This window comes from Mauremys reevesii, linkage group 6 (assembly GCF_016161935.1).
Source record: "Mauremys reevesii isolate NIE-2019 linkage group 6, ASM1616193v1, whole genome shotgun sequence".
Lineage (NCBI taxonomy): Eukaryota > Metazoa > Chordata > Testudines > Geoemydidae > Mauremys > Mauremys reevesii.
In genome coordinates, this window is record NC_052628.1 from 1299413 (window position 1) to 1321446 (window position 22034).

The 22034-nt window shown below is 59.9% G+C and overlaps 1 protein-coding gene across 1 annotated transcript in view; it reads right to left on the reverse strand.

Annotated features, from left to right (window-relative positions):
- Positions 1-22034, reverse strand: part of TESK1 (testis associated actin remodelling kinase 1) — a 32040-nt gene that overhangs the window by 8417 nt on the left and 1589 nt on the right. Inside the window, exons 2-4 of the mRNA XM_039545219.1 lie at positions 4112-4233; positions 3709-3757; positions 2436-2582 (exon numbers count right to left, since the gene is read on the reverse strand). Of these exons, the coding sequence (XP_039401153.1) occupies positions 2436-2582; positions 3709-3757; positions 4112-4233 (318 nt within the window). The remainder of the gene's footprint in view (positions 1-2435; positions 2583-3708; positions 3758-4111; positions 4234-22034) is intronic.

Here is a 22034-nt window from a genome sequence, read left to right on the forward strand (position 1 = left end):
TTAATCAAGAAAGTTTCAGTTCCTAACAGCCAGAAATTTCCTGTTGTGAATGGATCCACTGACTTTCCTTTTGAGAGATCCAGTGTGGGCAGCTTTGAAAAGGTCTCAGGTGAAGTAGAAGCTGTTAAGGAAGTTGAGCAGCCCTATAACCACCTGGCTGTGTGTGGCCAGCTTGTTGGTGGGGAGACAATGCTGTTGGGACAGGAATGTCTCCATGCTGAATCTGTAAGTGGGCAGTCTGTGCTTCAGGATCTGAGGACAGATTCAGTTACTGGTGTTTCAGAGCAGAACAGTTGTATGGCTAAATGCTTGAGGAGGCAGGGGAGAGCAAGCCAGCTCTCACCCTCAGACTCTTTGGATTTGTGTGGTATCTCTGTGAGACAAAGTCCAGCCTTGGAATCCATAGCAGCTGAAGAGTTAAAAGCTAGTGTCTGTGTTGATGCGAATTACTTGGCTGGCAGGGAGAAGACAGAATTGCTAATAGCTGTTAGCACAGGGTGCCCGCACCATCAGCCAGTGAATTCTGTTAAGCAAGAGAAATCAGGGTTTAATCCAGAAGGAAAGAGAAGACTGAATTTTGCAAAGGGAAGCCACAGGTTAACCCTAAAATGCCCAAATTCCAATGGTATTGAGCCAAGGGTGTGGCATGACAAACATGATTGTAAATGGACACTTGCAATCAATTTGTTGTTATTGCTAATGCTAATTTTTGTAACTAATGTATTGCTATGGCCAAGAACTGTAACAATGTACAATGTGCCTAATCTTTTGGAAAATCCCTTAAACATGTTGAAAGGAATACATGAAAACACACTTTATGTTAAAGGGCCTTGCTATACTGATGTTTCACAGTTAATGCATGTAAACAGTGTTGGAACTTTTCACAGGGGAAAATACATTCCAGACCTGATGTGCTGTATGAAAGGGGAAACTGAGGCACACTACCATATTGCTTTCATGGCTAAATGCCAAGATTCCTGTACTATGAACAACCTCAATATCTACATTGGTTTAATGTTATTTGGGTTCAAAACATTGGCCAGAACTGGTATGGATAAAGTAGCTATTTTCTTTAGCTCTTGGCAAGATCACATGAAACATACAGGAACCATGCTGCAAAAGCTAACCAAGTTATACCTTGAGTTTGTAAAGAGATCCATTCATGTTATTGAACATGACTTTGATAAACCATTTCGGTTATACACTGGTACGGCCTCTAGCCCAACACTAGCTGTAGTGAGACAGACCCAAGGAAAGGGGGCTCTTGGGATGCAGTCAGCGATGTTTTGTCATCCCTTCCTGCATCAATTTTGCATTGGGGGTGTGACGTTATTGATATAAATGGGGACCATATAGAACATGGGTTGCAACCAAGGTCCTGTAGTGGCACCAAATCCTAAGTAAAGGGGGTCATATAAGGTGTCTAAGACCAGGTTCCGGGTTGCTGGTTATAATTATGCTGTCTGTATGTCTGTATCATTTTTAGTTGAAGTTATGAATGTTGGCTCTATGCTGTCAGTATTTCAAGTTTGTGCTGTGCTTCTGGGGGAAGCCTCCCAGACAAGCTGGTGTTAGCTCTGCCTAGCCTGTTTGATGGCCCATTAAGGACCATTAAGGACACAATGGACCCATGGAGAGAAGGCAGACACGCCTTGTGACTCAGCAAAGTATGCAGGGATTGGCCCATGTGGCTCCAGGCTCCATGTTGCTGTGATTTTCCACAGTGAGAACAAAGAGATTCTTACACCTGGAAAAGCCTATATAAGGCTGATGCCTCATCTCCATCTTGTCTTCAATCCTGCTTCTGACCTCTGGAGGAACTTTGCTACAAACTGAAGCTCTACACCAGGGACTGAGGACCCATCCCAGCGGGGGATGCATTCCAGAGACTTAATCTGAACCTGCAGTTTACTCCAGCACTGCTGCAAGCCTGAACTAAGAACTTTGCCATTACTGTATGTAATTGATTCCATTTAACCAATTCTACCTCTCATCTCCACCTTTTTCCCTTTGTAAATAAACCTTTAGATTTTAGATTCTAAAGGATTGGCAACAGCGTGATTTGTGGGTAAGATCTGATGTGCATATTGACCTGGGTCTGGGGCTTGGTCCTTTGGGATTGAGAGAACCTTTTTCTTTTATTGGGGTGTTGGTTTTCATAACCATTCATCCCCAGGACGAGTGCACTGGTGGTGATGTTGGGAAACTGGAGTGTCTAAGGAAATTGCTTGTGTGACTTGTGGTAAGCCAGTGGGGTGAGACCAAAGTCCTTTTTGTCTGGCTGGTTTGGTTTGCCTTAGAGGTGGAAAAACCCCAGCCTAGGGCTGTGACTGCCCTGTTTGAGCAATTGGTCCTGATTTGGCACTCTCAGTTGGGTCCCGCCAGAATCGCTCCGTCACAAGGGGTCTGTCAGCTGCGGGAGGGGCACTGCCCACCTTGGAGGTGAGGTCGCGGTGGAAGATGCCCTTGGAGTGCAGGTAGCGCAGGCCGCGGGCCATGTCCAGGGCCAGCCGGACGCGCACGGCCCAGGAGAGCGGCACCGGGCTGTCCAGCAGCTGCTCCAGGTTCCCGCCGTTGATGTACTGCCAGGGAGAGGGGACGGGCAGCGGGCGGTCAGCCCCCGGCATCCCCGTGGGGCCGGCCCCCCGCCTTGCCCTGCCCACCTCCCCACCGCCTCCCCTATGGGGCCGGCCCCCCGCCTTGCCCTGCCCTGCCCTGCCCACCTCCCCCCGATCATGGGGCCGGTTCCCCCGCCTTGCCCTGCCCTGCCCGCCTCCCGCATCGGGCTGGTCCCCGTCCCCCTGCCCGCCTCCCGCATCGGGCCGGTCCCCTGTCCCCCTGCCCGCCTCCCCACCGCCTCCCCCATTGGGCCCATCCCCCATCTCCCTGCCCTGTCCGCCTTCCCCATCCTGCCCTGCCCACCTCCCCTACGGGGCCGGCCCCCCGCCTTGCCCTGCCTGCCTCCCCAGTCGGGCTGGTCCCCCGTCCCGCTGCCCTGCCCGCCTCCCGACCGCCTCCCCCCTGGGGGCCCTGCGCCGTCCTCCTGCCCTGCCTGCCTCCCCACCACCTCTGCCATGGGGCCCATCCCCAATCCCCCTGCCCTGCCCTGCCTGCCTCTCCCATCGGGCCTGTCCCCAGTCCTCCTGCCCTGCCCACCTCCCCACCGCCTCCTCCATGGGGCCCATCCCCAATCCCCCTGCTCTGCCCTGCCCGCCTCCCCGTGGGGCCGTCCCCGTCGCTCTTGCCCTGCCTGCCTCCCCACCACCTCCCCCATGGGGCCTGTCCCCCATCTCCCTGCCCTGCCCGCCTTCCCACCGCGTCCCCCATCCTCCTGCCCTGCCCACCTCCCCACCCCCCCATGGGGCTGGTCCCCGCCTTGCCCTGCTCTGCCCTGCCCGCCTCCCCATCAGACCCATCCCCATCCCCTGCCCACCTCCCCACCGCCTCCCCCATGGGGCCCATCTCCCATCCCCCACCCTGCCCGCCTCTCCAACTGGGCCCATCCCTCATCCTCCTGCCTTGCCCTGCCTGCCTCCCCCATGGTGCCGGTCCCCCCTTGCTCTTCCCTGCCCACCACCTCACTGCCTCCCCCATGGGGCCCATCCCCCACCTTCTCCTGCCTTGCCCTGCCCGCCTCCCCACCAGCCCCAGCCCAGCTGCATGGGCCCCAGCGCAGCACCCCAGGGCCCCCGGGCGACCCCCTCGTACCTCCGTGAGCGCGTGCAGCTGCCCCTGGTGCACACAGACCCCCATGAACCTGAGACACAGAGGGGAGCGCGTTAGACCAGCAGCGCCGGGGACCTGCCCCCCGGACGGGCCAGATCCCCCGCGGAGAAGAGAGAGAATCCAGGCGGAGAAGGGACCAGCGCCCTCTGCCCAGCACATGCCAATCCGGGGCAGGGACCTCACCCCCCAGCCAGCGCCGGCTTCCCCACGCCCTGGGCAGAGGCAGAGCCAGGGCCTCCGTGAGGGCCACAGAGCCAGGCCGGGCCAGGAAGGACCCCGCTCGGCTGGGAGCAGGGGCCGCAGACGCCGGCTGCCCCCCTCCGCGGAGGAGGACAGGGGCCACCTGGTGGCAGGGGCGTCGGGGGGGTCACTGTGGGCCCCTCACCTGAGGATGTTGGGGTGCGAGAGGCGGTTCATGAGCTGCACCTCCCGCAGCATGTTCCCCCGGTTGCTCATCAGCTTGTTCATCTTCAGCACCATGATCTGGCCAGACTGGCGGTGCCGCACCTGGGGGAGCAGAGAACAAGGGGTAATGGGCTCAAGTTGCAGAGGGGGAGGTCTAGGCTGGGTATCAGGAAACACTATTTCACTGGGAGGGTGGTGAAGCTCTGGAATGGGTTCCCTAGGGAGGTGGTGGAATCTCCTTCCTTAGAGGTTTTTAAGATCAGACTTGACAAAGCCCTGGCTGGGATGATTTAGTTGGGGATTGGTCCTGCTTTGAGCAGGGGGTTGGACTAGATACCCCCTGAGGCCCCTTCCAACCCTGATAGTTTATGATTGTAAGGGTGGGACACAGCACGGCCTAGTGGGCAGAGCACAGGGCTGGGAGCCAGGACCCTGAGTGCTGAGATGGACCTGCTGGGTCCCACCCTGCCAGGAGCCTCAGTTTCCCCACATGAAGAGGAGAGGAAGGTCTGCAGGCGCCCTGCGGATGGCCGGCTCTGGGCACGTCGGTGCCACTGTATTAACAAGGCCCCTTAGCAGAGGCTGAACGGCCCCTGGAGCCCGGCAAGGCCCCCGGGGGAAGGAGCCGGGAGCTCAGCACTCGGAGACTGACCAGAACCACTGTCCCAAAGCACAGCGTCGGCCCCGAGCCTGCAGGCTCAGCTCCAGGCCCCGGCGGAGCCGGGAGTCCTGCCTGGGTGAGCCGCAGGGAGCGGGGACTCGGCGCCCTGCCCTACCAGCCGCAGCAGCGCGGTATATTTAGCCTGCTCCGAGCAGAGACCACCACGTGACCTGCGTTACTGGGGCTGCTCCAGGGATGCCAGAGGGGAGGTGGCTGCCGGGGTCCGTCCTCCCAGCACACACGGAGCCCCCATCTCTCGCACTCAGACCCTGTCGCATGCACACACGGAGCCCCCGTCTCTCACACTCAGATCCCGCCACATGCACACACGGAGCCCCTGTCTCTCACACTCAGATCCCGCCACATGCACACACGGAGCCCCCGTCTCTCGCACTCAGACCCTGTTGCATGCACACACGGAGCCCCCGTCTCTCACACTCAGACCCTGTCGCACGCACACACGGAGCCCCCGTCTCTCGCACTCAGACCCTGTCGCACGCACACACACGGAGCCCCCGTCTCTCGCACTCAGACCCTGCCGCATGCACACACGGAGCCCTCGTCTCTCACACTCAGACCCCGCTGCACTCACACACGGCTGGCAATTGCACGCACATGGAGCCGCCATCTCTCGCACTCAGACCCCGCCGCATGCACACATGGCTGGCACACATGCATACACGGAGCGCCCATCTCTCGCACACAGACCCCACTGCACATACACACAGCTGGCACACGTGTGCACACAGAACCCCCGTCTCTCGCACAGAGACCTCGCCCTCGCACATACATGGAACCCGCCACATGCACACACAGCTGACACACACATGCACATGGAGTCCCCACTGCTACGCACACACGGCTCACAGATGCACCCACACAGAGCCCCGTCTCTAGCACACAGACCCTGCCACACGCACACACAGCTGACACACACACAGATCACACACAGACCCCCACTGCCACACAAACACAGCTGACACACACACACGCACGCACAGACCCCCACTGCCACACACACACAGCTGACACACACATGCACACAGAGTCCCCACCTGCCACACACACACAGCTGACACACACACACGCACAGAGCCCCCTCCGCCACACAGGCTCAGACTCTGCCCCGGGGGTTCCAGTTCCCTGGGGGGGTCCCTGGCTCTGGGGGGTGCTGGGAAGAACAAGGAGCCTCGTCCCATTTCCGGAGAGCAGTGCAGAGCCCTCCCTCCCCCCAGCCCAGCTGCCTGCCGGGGGGGCCCAGCAGCTGACGGAGGAGCCCCTGCCCCAGGGAGCCGCATTCCTCAGCGCTGCTGTCAGCTCCCCTCTCCTGCCCTTTTTAGTCAATGCTGCTCTGAGTCGCTGGGCTGTGCCAGGCCCGGCCCGCCCCCAGCCGGGCTCTAGGCAGAGTCTGCCTCCCCCAGTCAGTACCGCAGGGCGTGGGAGCTGGCTGGGGGGCAGATGCAGACAGGCCCTGGGCAGTTCCCAAGGGAGGGGCAGGAAGGGGGCAGGCCCCTCGCAGCACACGGCTTTCCGCCTGCCTTGCTGTCCTGAGCAGTTGTGCGGCGTGGCTGTGAGCTGTTAGCGAGCCGCCAGGCCTGCCCCAGAGGTGGCTGCATGCCAGTGCTGGGCAAGGGCGCCCCACATACACTGTGTGCAGCACTTTGGGTGAATGGGGCCACACCGTGAACCTGCCCCCTCCCTCCCGGGCTGGGGGGACTGGGAGTTGCCGTGCCTGGCCCAGGTGGGGCACCAGGAGGCGCTGGGCCCAGGCAGACTAGGTGCCCCCCCTCCCCAGCCGCCGAGCGGGACAGACGTCTGGCCATGCTCGTGGTGCACGGGGCCTAGGGTAGATGCACCCTCCCCACGGCACCCTGTGCTCATCCCCACGGCTTTGGGGGGGGCAGATTCAGGCTACAGTCAGAGCACACACCCTCCCCAGGCTGGCACCTCATGTCCCAAGGCCGGGTGTCTCCCCTGGGCCCCCATGGCCTCGCCTGCCTCTCCATTCGTCCCTCTCCCAGGCCCTGCATTATTCAGCAGCCCCTCGGCCTGGGCGCTTGTGTTTCACCAGTGCCGCCTTCCCAGCCAGCTCCCGGCACCTGTGCCACCAAGGGGCCCGGGTGCTAAGGGCAGCGACCCCCTAGGGCAATGCCCCCTCCACAGCTCCCTGCTTAGCGCCCACTCACCCACGCTCCTCTGGAGGTCCCTGGCCCCAGGGGAGCAGCCAGACAGAGACCCAGGCCTGGCCCAAGGGGATCTCGCCAGCTCAGGGCACCAGGCCTGGCCCCTCCCAGGGCTTGCCCTGCTGTGTGCACCAGAGCCCTAGTCTGGGCTGCTTCCAGCCGGTTCCGTAAGGACCTGATTCATTGCACCCCGACAGCAGGCAACACCCCCCCCCCCGTGTCCCCTGTGCTGGGCCAGGGGCAGCGTTAACCCTTTTGTGCCCACTGAGTAACAATACAATGTAGAGAGGGAAACTAAGGCACACAACAGCTTCATAAAAATACTCAAGAAAATTTTCACTTCATCACATCTCTTCCTCCACAGCACAACCCTGGACCACAGACCCCGGGTGCACCACTGCCCCACCCCCCCTCACAGTCACACCACGCCATGAGGTCACAAAGGGATCTCACTCAACTGTGCGTCTGCACAACAAAATGGCAGATGAAATTCAATGTCGATAAATGCAAAGTAATGCACATTGGAAAACATAATCCCAACTAGCCATATAAAATGATGGGGTCTAAATTAGCTGTTACCACTCAAGAAAGAGATTTTGGAGTCACTGTAGATAGTTCTCTGAAAACATCCACTCAATGTGCAGCAACAGTCAAAAAAGGGAACAGAAGGTTGGGAATCATTAAGAAAAGGAGAGATAATAAGACAGAAAATATCACATTGTCTCTATATAAATCCCTGGTACGTGCACAGGTTGAATACTGCATGCAGATGTGGTTGCCCCATCTCAAAAAAGATAGATTGGAATTGGAAAAGGTTCAGAAAAGAGCAAAAAAATTATTAGGGGTATGGAACAGCTTCCATTTGAGGAGAGACTAATAAGACTGGGACTTTTCAGCTTGGAAAAGAGGCGACTAAGGGGGGATATGACAGAGGTCTATAAAATGATGACTGGTGGGGAAGAAGTGAATGAGGAAGTGTTATTTACTCCTTCACATAACACAAGAACTAGGGGTCACCAAATGAAATTAATAGGAAGTAAGTTCAAAACAAACAACAGGAAGTATTTCTTCACACAACGCACAGTCATCCTGTGGAACTCCTCGCCAGGGGATGTTGTGAAGGCCAAAATATAACTCAAAGTATAAACTAGCTCAGTTCCTGGAGGACAGGTCCATCAATGGCTATTAGCCAAGATGGTCAGGGACACAACCCCCTGCTCTGGGTGTCCCTAAACCTCTGACTGCCAGAAGCTGGGAATGGGCGACAGGGGATGGATCACTTGATAAATTGCCCTGTTCTGTTCATTCCCTCTGGGGCACCTGGCAGAGTCAGGCCGCTGGGCTAGATAGTGTCCGGCTCTGACCCCAGCCATGTCTGGCAGCGTCCTGCCCTGCCCGTCTCTCCCCACGCTGAGCTGGGCTCCCAGACACCACAGGGCCCAGCTCTGCTCTGCTGTGCCAGTGAGGACAGGCCGTGAGCTGCTCCCTTGGCCACAGCATCAGGCAGTTACCCCCGAGCCTGTGTGACTCACAGCTCCAGTGTGGAGCTGGGCGGGGGCATTCGTCTGCCCCCGCAGGCCCAGGGGTCTGGCTGCAGACAGGAAGGTGCCCTGAGCTTCGCAGCTGTTCCCTAGTGTTGCAAGCGACCCGTCTTCTCCCTGCCAACCAAGCTGTTTGCATTTCCCGGATATCTCCACTCCCGGCCTGCTGGCTCGCTGGGTTCAGCCCCTGGGGGGGGGACTGAAACAGGGACTGAATTTTGTCTTAGAGTGATCCAGTCATTCCCCAAATGGACGCCATAGCTGGTGCCCTGGAGAACCCCAACGACCAGCCACCCTGACCCCTCCTGGGTCTGCTCAAGGATCAGAGCCATAGGCGGGGTGAGGGGCTTCATCCCTGGGACCTTCACCCAGGTCCCACAGCCCCTCGGCATCCAATGGGGTTGCACCACACAGGGTGTGACGAGGGGTCATAGAATCATAGACTCTCAGGGCTGGAGGGACCCCAGGAGGTGTCTAGTCCCACCCCCTGCTCAAAGCAGGACCAACCCCAACTAAATCATCCCAGCCAGGGCTTTGTCAAGCCAGGCCTTAAAAACCTCTAAGGAAGGAGATTCCACCACCTCCCTAGGGAACCCATTCCAGTGCTTCACCACCCTCCTAGTGAAATAGTGTTTCCTAATATCCAACCTAAACCTCCCTCATTGCAACTTGAGAGCGTTATTCCTTGTTCTGTCCTCTGCTACCACTGAGAACAGTCTAGATCCATCCTCTTTGGAACCCCCTTTTCAGGTAGTTGAAAGCAGCTATCAAATCCCCCCTCATTCTTCTCTTCTGCAGACTAAACAAGACCAGTTCCCTCAGCTTTTCCTAATACGTCATGTGCCCCAGCCCACTAATCATTTTCATTGTCCTCCGCTGAACTCTCTCCAATTTGTCCACATCCCTTCTGTAGTAGGGGCCCCCAAACTGGACTCAATGTGGCCTCACCAGTGCCGAACAGAGGGGAATAATCACTTCCCTCGATCTGCTGGCAATGCCCCTACTAACGCAGCCCAATATGCTGTTGGCCTTCTTGGCAACAAGGGCACCCTGCTGACTCATATCCAGCTTCTCGTCCACTGTAATCCCCAGGTCCTTTTCTGCAGAACTGCTGCTTAGCTAGTTGGTCCCCAGCCTGTAGCAGTAAATGGGATTCTTCCGTCCTAAGGGCAAGACTCTGCACTTGTCAAACCTCATCAGGTTTCTTTTGGCCCAATCCTCCAATTTGTCTAGGTCCCTCTGTATCCTATCCCTACCCTCCAGCCTATCTACCACTCCTTCCAGTTTAGTGTCAGCCGCAAACTTGCTGAGGGTGCAATCACGCCATCCTCCAGATCATTAATGAAGATATTGAACAAAACCGGCCCCAGGACCAACCCTTGGGGCACTCCACTTGATACCATCTGCCAACTAGACATGGAGCCATTGATCACTACCCACTGGGCCCGACGATCTAGCCAGCTTTCTATCCACCTTATAGTCCAATAGTCCAGCCCATACTTCTTTAACTTGCCAGCAAGAATACTGTGATTGTATCAGAAGCTTTGCTAAAGTCAAGGAATAACACAGCCACTGCTTTCCCCTCATCCACAGAGCCAGTTATCTCCTCATAGAAGACAATCAGGTTTGTCAGGCCTGACTTGCCCTTGGTGAATCCATGCTGACTGTTCCTGATCACCTTCCTCTCCTCAAAGTGCTTCAGAATGGATTCCTTGAGGACCTGCTCCATGATTTTGCCGGGGCCTGAAGTGAGGCTGACCGGTCTGATGTTCCCAGGGTTCGCTTTCTTCCCATTTTCAAAGATGGGCACTACAATAGCCTTTTTCCAGTCGTCTGGGACCTCCCCCGATCGCCACGAGTTTTCAAAGATAATGGCCAATGGCTCTGCAATCACATCTGCCAACTCCCTCAGCACCCTCGGAGCCATTCGATCCGGCCCCATGGACTTGTGCACGTCCAGCTTTTCTAAATAGTCCTTGACCTGCTCTTTCATCACTGAGGGCTGCTCACCTCCTCCCCATGCTGTGCTGCCCAGTGCAGCAGTCTGGGAGCTGACCTTGTCTGTGAAGACCGAAGCAAAAAAAGCATTGAGCACGTCAGCTTTTACCACCTCTTCTGTCACTAGGTTGTCTCGCTGTCCCAGACTCTCAACCCCAACAATGTCTCCCCATTAACCACCCCCTTCTGCTCCCACTGGGGCTCAGATGTGTCTGAGCCCAGGAGAGTCCACTCAGTTGCATCTGTCACCCTCTCAGCCTGACCTACAGGCTGCCTTGGCTGGGCAGCGGATGAGTTAGCCCCTCCATGGCCATCTGCTCTCGTCAGACTCCCAGGGTCCCTCGACTGCTTTCACTTCACTTCCACCTCACACCCCCAGCCGGGAAGATGCCGCCCAGAGCCCTGTGGAGAGGCGGGAAGCCCACATCCTTCCGAGGCGTTCGTCTCTAGGTGATTTGCTGTTGCCTTCTCAGCTCCCCACTGCTGTGGGGATTAAGGTGCAGACAGCTCGGTAACACTCGCACCTGTGTCTCAGCCTGCCCTGGAAGCGCACAGACCTTTTCTCCCCCGCGTAACAATGCAGCACATAGGGGAAACCGAGGCACATTCAGGCTTCATAAAAATATTACAAAAATTTCCCCCTTCGTCACAATGTCACACCCTGGGGCTTTTACACACCCCAAAACCTTTTCCTACGAGCCTCAGATGTGAGCTCAAACTTCAGCAGCAGCAGCTTTTCAGACTGTTCATGGTCCCTAGTATCAACTCCATCCACCTGGCTGTGCACCTCGATAGCTCTGGGGCCAAGCAAGGGGTGAGCCAGAGCCGGTCCGCAGGGCCAGCCAGGGTCAGATCACAGGCCTCCCCACAGGCAGCGAGGCAGGACCCGATAGCCTCTTCCTTTCAACTGAGACAACCTTTGGGATCTAGGCTGCCTGCAGAACTGGCATCCGCAGGGCCTTTCCCCACGTACCCTGCTGCTCCTGCACCTCTCCATCTCCAGTGCATGTTTCCGCTGCTTGCCATGGGCTGCTAGTCCCGGCTGGTCTAACTGAAGCTCCTTTACTCTCAGCTCCAGCTCCCAGCGCTTCAGATCTATTGATGGGATCCCAGGAGACCCTGCTGGACAGGAACCGGGGCTCGAGGATGCCCGGCTGCTCCTCCGTCGCTCTCGGACCCTCTTGGAAGCCACATGGCTCTGGACCCTGCTCCTTGCACCGATCACCCTTCTCCAGCCGTGCACTCCGCTGCGCCCATTGAACGTCCCAACGTTTAACCATCGCACAGGTTCGCGAGGTGCTTCTTCGGCAGGTGGTTACACGCCTTTTTCTTGCTGTTGCCTTTGACTAACCTTGTTACTACTGTTGCATGCCACTTACTGCAAAATACTACGGGTGCATTCAGCATCCCACTGCTCCCACCACCTGTTCCGGACCCACAGGATCGGTCCTACACTCCCAGCTCCGGAACGGTCTCTAGGAGGAACCCTTCAGTGTGTCAGATCCCTTAGAGATCTCACTCCTCAGGGTCAGCCATGCGACCTCACCACCTGCTTAGGCTGGGCCTCTGGGTCTGCAGCCCCCCTGCTTCACCCCGTGAGCTCTGCCCAGTGAGTCCCACTGAGACAGACCCTGGTGGAGACCTGGCCACTCCACAGGGATTAATGCACCTCGCCCAGCACCTGCAGTGACACTCACCCAGCGCTGCCAGAACAGTCGGGTCTATCCGTCACCTGGACGCAGCACAGGGAGCCCTTAGGGTAGCCCAGAGAACTGACGGTTGGAGCATCCTCCAGTCTGGCCAGCCCAGAGCCCAGCCACGCTGTAGTGACTCCATGTTCAGGGTCTGGGTCTCTCGCCACCTGATCCCCTTGGTGAGTTCCCAGGTGAGAGCCCAGATTCCTCCCAGCAGCCAACTCCCATCCCCGACCTCAAACCTCGGCGCTTTGTTCTCAAGCTGGGGTCTGAGCTCTGCTTCCCCGTGGAGAGAGGGGGAATCCTCCCCCTCCGGGTCCTGGGGGCCAGGTGTCACTGCCCTGGTGACCGGGTTCTCCACTGGCTGTGGGCTCCTCCATTGGTGCGGGGCAGCCTCGGCCAGGCCTTTCCAATGGCCCCTCCAGCTCAGAGAGCTCAGCACCAGTCAGCGTGTGTCTCAGAGCTGCCTGAGAGCAAACAGCCCTTCCTGCCCCCGGCTCGTCGGTCTGGCCCAGTAGGGCCGTTCCCACGTTCGTCTGAAGGCCGGGCTCAGGGCCTGGTGCATTGGCAGGGACTAGGACGTCCGGCCCTGTGTTCTTATCTGGGATCTCGATTCGTTGGTGAAGGTGATTTAATCCCCTCAGGGTCCGTTAACGATTCTGGCCCCGCCGACCTGACCGGGGAGAGGCCTGGACGTGGCGAGGCAGAGACACCTGGATGCAGAAAGACACCTGGGGCTGCGGGCACAGGCGCTTTACACAGGAGAGCGACAGAGGGCAGGGACGGGGCTATGGCCCAGCTGCCCGCTTCCCGGCATCCAGGGCACGGCAGCCGGAGGGAGCCCATGGGCACAGCCTGGCACCCCGCGGGGTCTGGGCAGTCAGGCCGGGGCTGGAAGTGCCATCAAGCAGTGAGCGCATCCCCCCCAGCACTCCCGGCAGAGGGGCCCACAGACACTGCCCCACACACGCACACACACGTATATACACACGCACGCACAAACCCGTATACACACGCACGCACGTGCCCTGGCCCGCTGTTCACGGCAGTGCACTCTGGGGGAGTCTGGGCCCCTGCCCATCGGGCTGGGGACTGGGCTGCACGCCCAGGTGCCAGGCCTGCGAGAGCCCTGCTCACCGGCAGGGGACGCCCCAGCCCCCTGCACCCCGCCAGGAGCTGCAAGGCCCCCGCAGTGCGCAGCCAGCCGAGGTACCAGCAGGCGAGAGGGGGCAGTGCAGATGGGCCCAGGCGCCCCGATGCCCAGGGGACCCCGGCAGCCGGGGCAGGGAGCAGGATCCCACACGGGTCGGGAAGGGCCCAGGGACAAGCGGGCAGCCTCCTGCCATGGGGGAGGGGGGAGCAACTCCGGCTCTGCTGGCGGGGAAGCCCCCGGCCTCATTCCCTCGAATAAGCCTCCTCCCTTGGTGATTGGCCAGGAGAGATGGAGACTAATGCTGCCTAATGCCCTTGGACAGGGGCAGGGAGAGGGGAGGGCGGCCCCCAAGTGCTGCAGGACTGGGGGGGGCGCATGCGGCAGGGCCCAGACGAGACACTCCCCTTGCACTGGGGCAGGACCCCCAGGATCCCTGCAAATCTCGGCCCAGCCACTCCAGGGCAGCAGGACAGAGCAGGCGTGTGAGGCCATCTCCAAGGGGTCGGCCAGCAGGGCACAGACCCCTCCCTGCCCCAACTTCCTCCCATGGGCCGGCCCAGCCCTGCCCCATCTCCTGCCAGGGTCACTCACCCCCAAAGTTCTTTGTAACTCAAAGTGACCCAAGAAAAGTCCTGTTAAATCCACTCTTAATAAAAATAAAAATTGGTATAAATTAAACTCAAACGTGTCTAAATTGTCCCCCCTCCTCCCTTCCTATTGTAACGGCCTAAATCAAAGCACATCAACACTCTGATGGCCGGGCAGAACAAAATGTAGCAAACACAATAGTAAAAACCGTTAAATGTAAAGCAAAAACTGGAAATCCTGGAGGTAATTACAACCGAGTCCCGCTCCTTGTCACAGCTGCGGGATCGTCCCACTCACAAGCAGGCAAACGCTACTGTGGATTTGGCACAAATAGGTCTAAACAACCTAAAAGCAACATAAAATCTGGGGCGGTGGCTAACCACCACCTCTTGGCTGCTGGATAAACAACAAATGAAATTAGGAAACAGAACTGCCTTGGGCATGGAAGGTACCAAACCGGGACAGTGACTCCCCCAGGGACAGAGACGTCCCCGGCCCTGCTTAGCCCTCCCAGGCCAGGGGAGCAGGGCGGGCGGGACTCCCTGCAGACCCACCGACAGCTCCCTCAGCATGGAGAGGTACCAGCTGGGCCCCCATACGCGCGTACCCCCCCCCAGTGCATGTTCCCTGGCCCCTCCCTCTGCTGAGACCTCCACCATGGCAACCCCCAGGCACCCCGTGAACCCACTGAGAGGAGGCAGCTCCTGCCCCTCCCCCTCCCGCACTACAACACAGGAGCCCCCCCTCCACACCGCACCCCACGTCGAGCGCCTCTTCCCAGCCAGCTGCCTGAGGGGCTGCCTGAGTCCCACCCTGGGGAGACCAGCTCCCCCCTACATTCCCACTCCCTGCCCCCAGCACCCAGCGACCAGCTGGGCTCCCCAGAAACCCCTCTCCATGCAGCTCCCGCGTGCCCAGCGGCCTTGTGCCTGAGGCTGGATGGGCACATCACTACCGTCCCCTGCCCAGTGCCCCCAGCATGACCCCTACCCCCAGCCTGCGGGCGCCCCGGGCAGTGGTGACGGGGTTAAGGCTGTGTACGTGCAGCCAGCCTCCCACACACGGCTGCGGTCGCGGCTGGCGTCCTGCTCGGCTGTGCCGGGAGCGTGGGGCGTGGCCACGGCACCCCCGGGCCTGGGCTCAGCTCCAGGGAGCAGCCAGGGTTCGGGTGCCCCTAGTGGGGCTGCCTGACCCCCATTCCCTGCACCTGCCACTAGCATCGGGGCACCTCCTCTGCCTGGCACCCACTTCAGTTACGGCTCCAGCTGGGCCCCACAGCTGCTGGGCCCCCAAGCCGCTGCTCCCCAGGACCGTGGGGCACCTCACCCGCCAGGCCCCACCCCAGCATGGCACCCAGAGAGAGGAAACCCCAGGGCCATCTCTGGGTGCTGCAGCTCCAGCTCCCTCTCCCACTTCCCCATGGGGGTGCGGTGGCCTGTGCAGAGAGGAGGCTCCCCCAGCTGTGTGCTCACTCCCCAGTGAGCAACACCCAGGGAACAGGCAGGTTCTGCCAGCCCTGGCCAGGCACGACCAGGGTCTAATGCACCTCAGCCCCGGGACAGCCTCCGGCAGGGGCAGCCCCGCGAGACGGGCGCTGCGGGCAGAGCCCGTGCAGTCAGGCTGCCTGATCCCCTGCAGCCCAGAGCACGGGGGGAGCAGAGATAAGCTACGCCACCCGCCCCCGCCTCCCCGTGCGCTGGCACCGTGCCCTGGAATCCCGGCACATTCCCCAGAGCTGAGCTCAGCCGGGCAGCCACACGCGGCCCGGCTCTGGGTGACGGGCAGGCAGCCTGCTCCTGCCCACCACCCACAGGGCTGGACGGGCCCTTCTGCTCCTCCCTACGTGGCACCCACCTGGCACCCAGTGCCCCCAGCCTGGCACCCCGTGACTCCCCCCACGCCCTGGGGCCCTGCTGCTGCCCACAGCACTGGCCGCCTGCTCTCGTTAATCAGCACTGAGACCCCAGCACCGGGCCCCTGGCACACGCTGGCTCCGAGATCCATCCCCCGCCACAGGCACCAGGGAGCTGAGCTGCCTCAGCAGCAGAGCTTAGAAATGATTAACGGGCACGTTGATGAGAGCGAGCAGACAGCACAGCCCCAGGGGCCACAGCCTGGCCCCCCTCCCCCACGGACCGGGCCCGCCCCGAGAGGGCCCAGCAAGGTGCCACCCCAGCAGGGTTTAGCATCCCAGGCAGGAGCCTGGGTCCATGCTCTGCCTCCCGCGCTGCGCCCTGGGCCTGTCCCTGCCTCAGCCCCTCCTCCGGCAAGACGGGACCGTCCTGCCCGCGCGCGCCGGGAGACCTGCTCCAGCAGCCGGTGACTGAGCACTGCTGACAGCAGGCGGTGCCAGGGGGCCTGCCCACTCGCCAGGGACGCACAGGGCGCTGCCAGGCACAGGGGGCAGGTCTCTGGGGGCCTGGCTCTCCGCCCCAGGCGGATCCCGCCCGCTAGGACAGTCTGAGCGCGGGATCCCCGCCAGCAGCCACAGCCTGCCCCTCCCCCGTCAGCCTTCTTCGCGCCCCCGTCTCCGTGCCAGGGCCCGGCGGTGCCCTCCCATCCCCATGGGTACCAGCCGCTTGCCATGCTCCAGGTTAGCCTCCCTGGGCTCTGGCATTCAGCTCCTCCTCTGGGCACGGCCAGGCTCTGGGGGACCGGAACTCCCCCAGCTGCGCTGTGCCCTCCGGCCCTCGCTGGGTCCCAGGGCCTGGCCCACGGGGCTCTGCAACGTGGCAGGCAGCTGTTAGCTGCAGCATGGGCCTGTGGCTGCACAACCACCTGTCCCAGCATGCACAGCTCCTGCCCCTAACGGCCAGGACTCTGTATGTGCTTCGGCACAGGGGCCAGCCCACACCTCTGGCTCTAGGCATGTTACCAACATGGGCGAACCCCCTCCAGGTTCAGTGGCGATGCAACTCGGAATAAAAAAGCAATATCTAACAAATGGAAATAAAGGGAACAGAATGGGGAACGGGAATGGGGGCAAGCAGATTGCAACTGATATCAATGAGAAGTTATACAGAATAGAAAATTGATAAAGGAAGCTAAAGACATCAGGGAAACTATCCATGGCTAGCTGGGCCAAGGACAATAAAAAAGAGAGGGTTTTTTTAGGTATGTCAGGAATAAAAGAAACCCTAGCAACGGCATAGGCACATTACTAGATGGAGATGGCAAAGCTTTTCATAATGATGCAGAAAATGCAAAAGCATTCAAAAACCTTTCTGTTCTATATTTGGAAAGGGCAGGATGACATACTCTTATCACACAAAAACGAAGTACTATCTAGTCCAATAGTAACTGAGGATGACATTAGACAACATCTACTAGGGATAAATATTTTTAAATCAGTAGGTCTTGGTAACTAGCACCCAAGAGTCCTAAAAGAGTTGGCCTGCTAAGGATCATTTTTTAATAAACCCTGGAATACTGGGGAAAATCCAGAACACTGGAAAAGTGCTAATGTTGCATCAATATTCAAAAAGATGAAGCAGGATGACCCGGGTAACACTAGGCTGGTTAGCCTGACATCAATCCCAGACAAAGTAACGGGATTCAAGTGACAAAGGACGGAAGGACAGGACAATAGGTTTTATGGAAAACAGGTCTTGTCTAACCCATCCGATTTCAGCCTTTGATGAGATTCCAAGTTGAGTTAACGAAGGTAACGACGGCGCAGATGGAACAGACTGTTGGAAGGTGTGTGACGTTCTGGTTAAAAACGAGCACTGTACACTATCAGTAAGGCACATGCTGAATAGCTTCAGGACTGGCTGATGATGGATCTCAAGAAGGGGTCTCTGATGAACGGGGGTGTTTCTAGTGGGATTGGTTCTATGCCTGACACTAGTCCCCGTAAGAGTGACTAGCCCGGCCAAGTGGCTCGAATACTGGACTAGCGCACGGGGCTGGGTCTCAGGAAACCTGGGCTCTATCCTGAGCTTGGCTGCTGGCCTGCTGGGTGACCTGGGACAAGTCGCTTCCCTGCCCTGCTGTGCCTCAATTTCTCCACCTGTAAAACCGACTGCTCCCGCCCTCCTTTGTGCAGCGCTTTGAGAGCTACCGAGGGAAAAGTCAGGATTATTTTTGTCGTCAGCAGCCACACGGGCGGTGCAGCAAGCAATGAGGACAGGGTGACACCCAGCGCGATCTGGCTCACTCGCTAAGCTGGGCCCATTCAAACAACATGAGATTGAAACAGCCGAATGCAACCAGCGACTCGGAAAGGGATCCGGGGCTCCCACTGGGCAGGTAGCCGACCAAGCGCTCCCAGCGCGAGGCTGTGCTGCGAAGGGCTAACGTGACCCCGGGTGTATGAACAGGGGAGCGGGAGCAGGCGGGATGTTACCTCTGGCGGCCACAGTATTAAAAAGACGTTGAGAACTTGGAGAGGTGCAGAGACGAGACAAAACGTATTCAAGGCCTGGTGAAAACGACGAGCGAGAGACCAAGAGCTGGAAGCTGAGGCCACAGAAATGCACCTTAGAAACAGGCCCCAAACGCATGCCAGGGAGGTGGTGCCCGCGGGCACAGGCTGCCAAGGGGCTCTCCGGCTCGTGTCGCCGAGCCACACTTTGGGTTTGGGTTTGACCAAAGCCCTTGGGGGGGGCTTTGGTCAAACCAGGGACCGGGCTCAGCACGGGGGTAACGGGCTGGGCTAAGCAGGACATCAGGTCCCCGCTGGCCAGTGCCCCCGGACCCCACTGACACCTGCCTGGCCCTGGCTGGGCCCCCAACCGCCCCAGGTACGCAGCCCACACACGCCTGTACCTGGGGGGCACTGGCAGGGAGAGGTGCCCCCCCCCGCACACAGCACAGGGCCCAGCCAGGCCACGGGGAGCACACGGCTCACGCACCGAGGCCCACGCCGAGTCCCTGCACGACCAAAGCCGGGTGCTGGAGCAGCCTCCCCACCGCACAATGAACGGCGACCGGCCGCCCTTCCCCGGCCCCCCCAACCCGAACCGTGCCCTTCCCCCACCGCTGCCAACCTAACCCCCTGCCCTTCCCCCGCCGCTGCCCACCCTAACCCCCTGCCCTTCCCCCGCCACCCCAACCCGAACCGTGCCCTTCCCCCGCCGCTGCCAACCTAACCCCCTGCCCTTCCCCCACCACTGCCAACCTAACCCCTGCCCTTCCCCGCCGCTGCCCACCCTAACCCCTGCCCTTCCCCCGCCGCCCCAACCACGCCCTTCCCCCACCGCTGCCCACCCTAACCCCTGCCCTTCCCCCACCGCTGCCAACCTAACCCCCTGCCCTTCCCCCGCCGCTGCCCACCCTAACCCCCTGCCCTTCCCCCGCCGCTGCCCACCCTAACCCCTGCCCTCCCGCCGCTGCCAACCTAACCCCTGCCCTTCCCCGCCGCTGCCCACCCTAACCCCTGCCCTTCCCGCCGCCCCAACCGTGCCTTCCCCGCCATTGCCCACCCTAACCCCTGCCCTTCCCCGCCGCCCCAACCGTGCCCTTCCCCCGCCATTGCCCACCCTAACCCCCTGCCCTTCCCCCGCCATTGCCCACCCTAACCCCCTGCCCTTCCCCCGCCTCCCCAACCACGCCCTTCCCCCATCGCTGCCCACCCTAACCCCTGCCCTTCCCCTACCACTGCCAACCTAACCCCTGCCCTTCCCACCACTGCCAACCTAACCCCTGCCCTTCCCGCCGCTGCCCACCCTAACCCCTGCCCTTCCCTACCACTGCCAACCTAACCCCTGCCCTTCCCACCACTGCCAACCTAACCCCTGCCCTTCCCCGCCGCTGCCCACCCTAACCCCTGCCCTTCCCCGCCGCCCCCAACTGTGCCCTTCCCCGCCGCTGTCCATCCTAACTCCCTGCCCTTCCCCGCCACCCCAACTGTGCCCTTCCCCGCCGCTGCCACCTAACCCCTGCCCTTCCCCCGCCCCAACTGTGCCCTTCCCCGCTGTCCACCCTAACCCCTGCCCTTCCCCGCCACCCCAACTGTGCCCTTCCCCACCATTGCCAATCTAACCCCTACCCTTCCCCGCCGCCCAATCATGCCTTTCCCCGCCGCTGCCCCCTAACCCCTGCCCTTCCCCCGCCCCAACCCCAACTGTGCCCTTCCCCTGCCGCTACCCATCCATACCCCCTGCCCTTCCCCCGCCGCCCCAACTGTGCCCTTCCCCCGCCGCTGTCCACCCTAACCCCCTGCCCTTCCCCCGCCACCCCAACTGTGCCCTTCCCCCGCCGCTGTCCACCCTAACCCCTGCCCTTCCCCCGCCACCCCAACTGTGCCCTTCCCGCCGCTGCCCACCCAACCCCTGCCCTTCCCCGCCCCAACTGTGCCCTTCCCCCGCTGTCCACCCTAACCCCTGCCCTTCCCGCCGCCCCCCGCTGCCCATCCATACCCCTTCCACCCCCACTCCGCTCTTCCCCTGCCACTACCCACCCCAACCCCTTTCCAGTGCCCGCTCCCTCCATGTCCCCGTGTGGGGAAATCACTAGTGGGGACAAACTCAGCCATGCAAATGGCTCCCCTGCGGGGTGGGGGCAGCACTGGCAAGGTGGGAGAGGCACCTGGTCTGGCCGAGCAGCTGGGGGTGCGGGGATCCCGCCAGCTGGCGGCGCGGGGGGGCGCAGGGATCCCACCGGCTGGAGGCGCAGGGGGTGCAATTGAATAGCTCATGGGGTTTATAGCTCATCTGAAATATGGCTACTGCTGCAGCACAATTGCTTCCTCCCTTCACCATGCTGGAGTCTGTACTGACTTGAGGGGAGAGCCACACCGCTCCCTGCAGCGCCACACCCCCAAGGGCAATACTGGGGTATCCCTGCAGACTTGGAAGAAAGAGCACCCCTTGGTGTGTCCTTAGCACCACTTACTGCAGCACCCTAGTACTGACCCGTACTTAACCTATGATCTGTGGTAGGCTCATCATCTCGGCTAACAGAGAGAGTGAAGGCCCTTTCGCTCCCAGAGATGATTGGTCCCAACTCCTTAGACAGGCCTAGGGTCCCCAGACTGCCAATGGAATCACTTTTTTCACCCCACAAAATTCTCCAATTTATTGTTTGAAAAAAGGAAACAAAAATAATCTCTAAATTCCCATTTCTCTCTCTCAGGCCAACTCTCTGCATTATTAATGCTGCTGGAAACATGAGCTGATGATTCCTCCACACACCCCTGTGGCATAGGTGAGTATTGTAGATAGCCTAATTTTGGCAATTAATTTGGCAATTGATCTTTGAGTATCAGCAGGTAAGTATGCCCAGTGGTCTGTGATGGGATGTTAGATGGGTTGGGATCTGAATTACTACAGAGAATCCTTTCCTGGGTGCTGGCTGGTGAGTCTTGCCCACATGCTCAGGGTTCAGCTGATCGCCATATTTGGGGTCGGGAAGGAATTTTCCTCCAGGGCAGATTGGCAGAGGCCCTGGAGGTTTCTCGCCTTCCTCTGCAGCATGGGGCATGGGGCACTTGCCGGAGGATTCTCTGCAGCTTGAGATCTTCAAACCACAATTTGAGGAATTCAATAACTCAGACATAGGTTAGGGGTTTGTTACAGGAGTGGGTGGGTGAGATTCTGTGGCCTGTGTTGTGCAGGAGGTCAGACTAGATGATCATAATGGTCCCTTCTGACCTTAAAGTCTATGAGGATCCCGCCGGCTGGGGGAGTGGGGCGCAGGGATCCTGCTGGCTGGGGGCACAGGGGGCGCGAGGATCCCGCCGGCTGGGGACATGGGGCGCAGGGATCCTGCCGGCTGACAGGAGAGTCGTTCTTAGATGGAGCCGTATTCCCTGAGTGGCCAACCGCCCGCCTGGCTGTATTAAATGCCACCCTTAGCCTGCCTGGGCCAGCCTCTCGTGGGGACGGCCAGCGTCACCCAGACAGCAGCCCCCAGGGCAGCCAGCCCTCCTGCTGGGCCCTAGGAGACGGGCAGGGCCCCAGGGCTTCCACCTCTGACAGCACCTCCGGGGGGGGTGGGGGGCGGGCAGCATGCCAGACCCAGATCCCTGCAAACCAGGCCCAGGTGCCCAGGCCACGGCGGGAGGTCAGGGCAGGGGGACCTTAAAGGGGCCCTTCCAGGCGTGGTGCTAGCGAGCTCCACGGGACCCAGGCTGACCCTGTG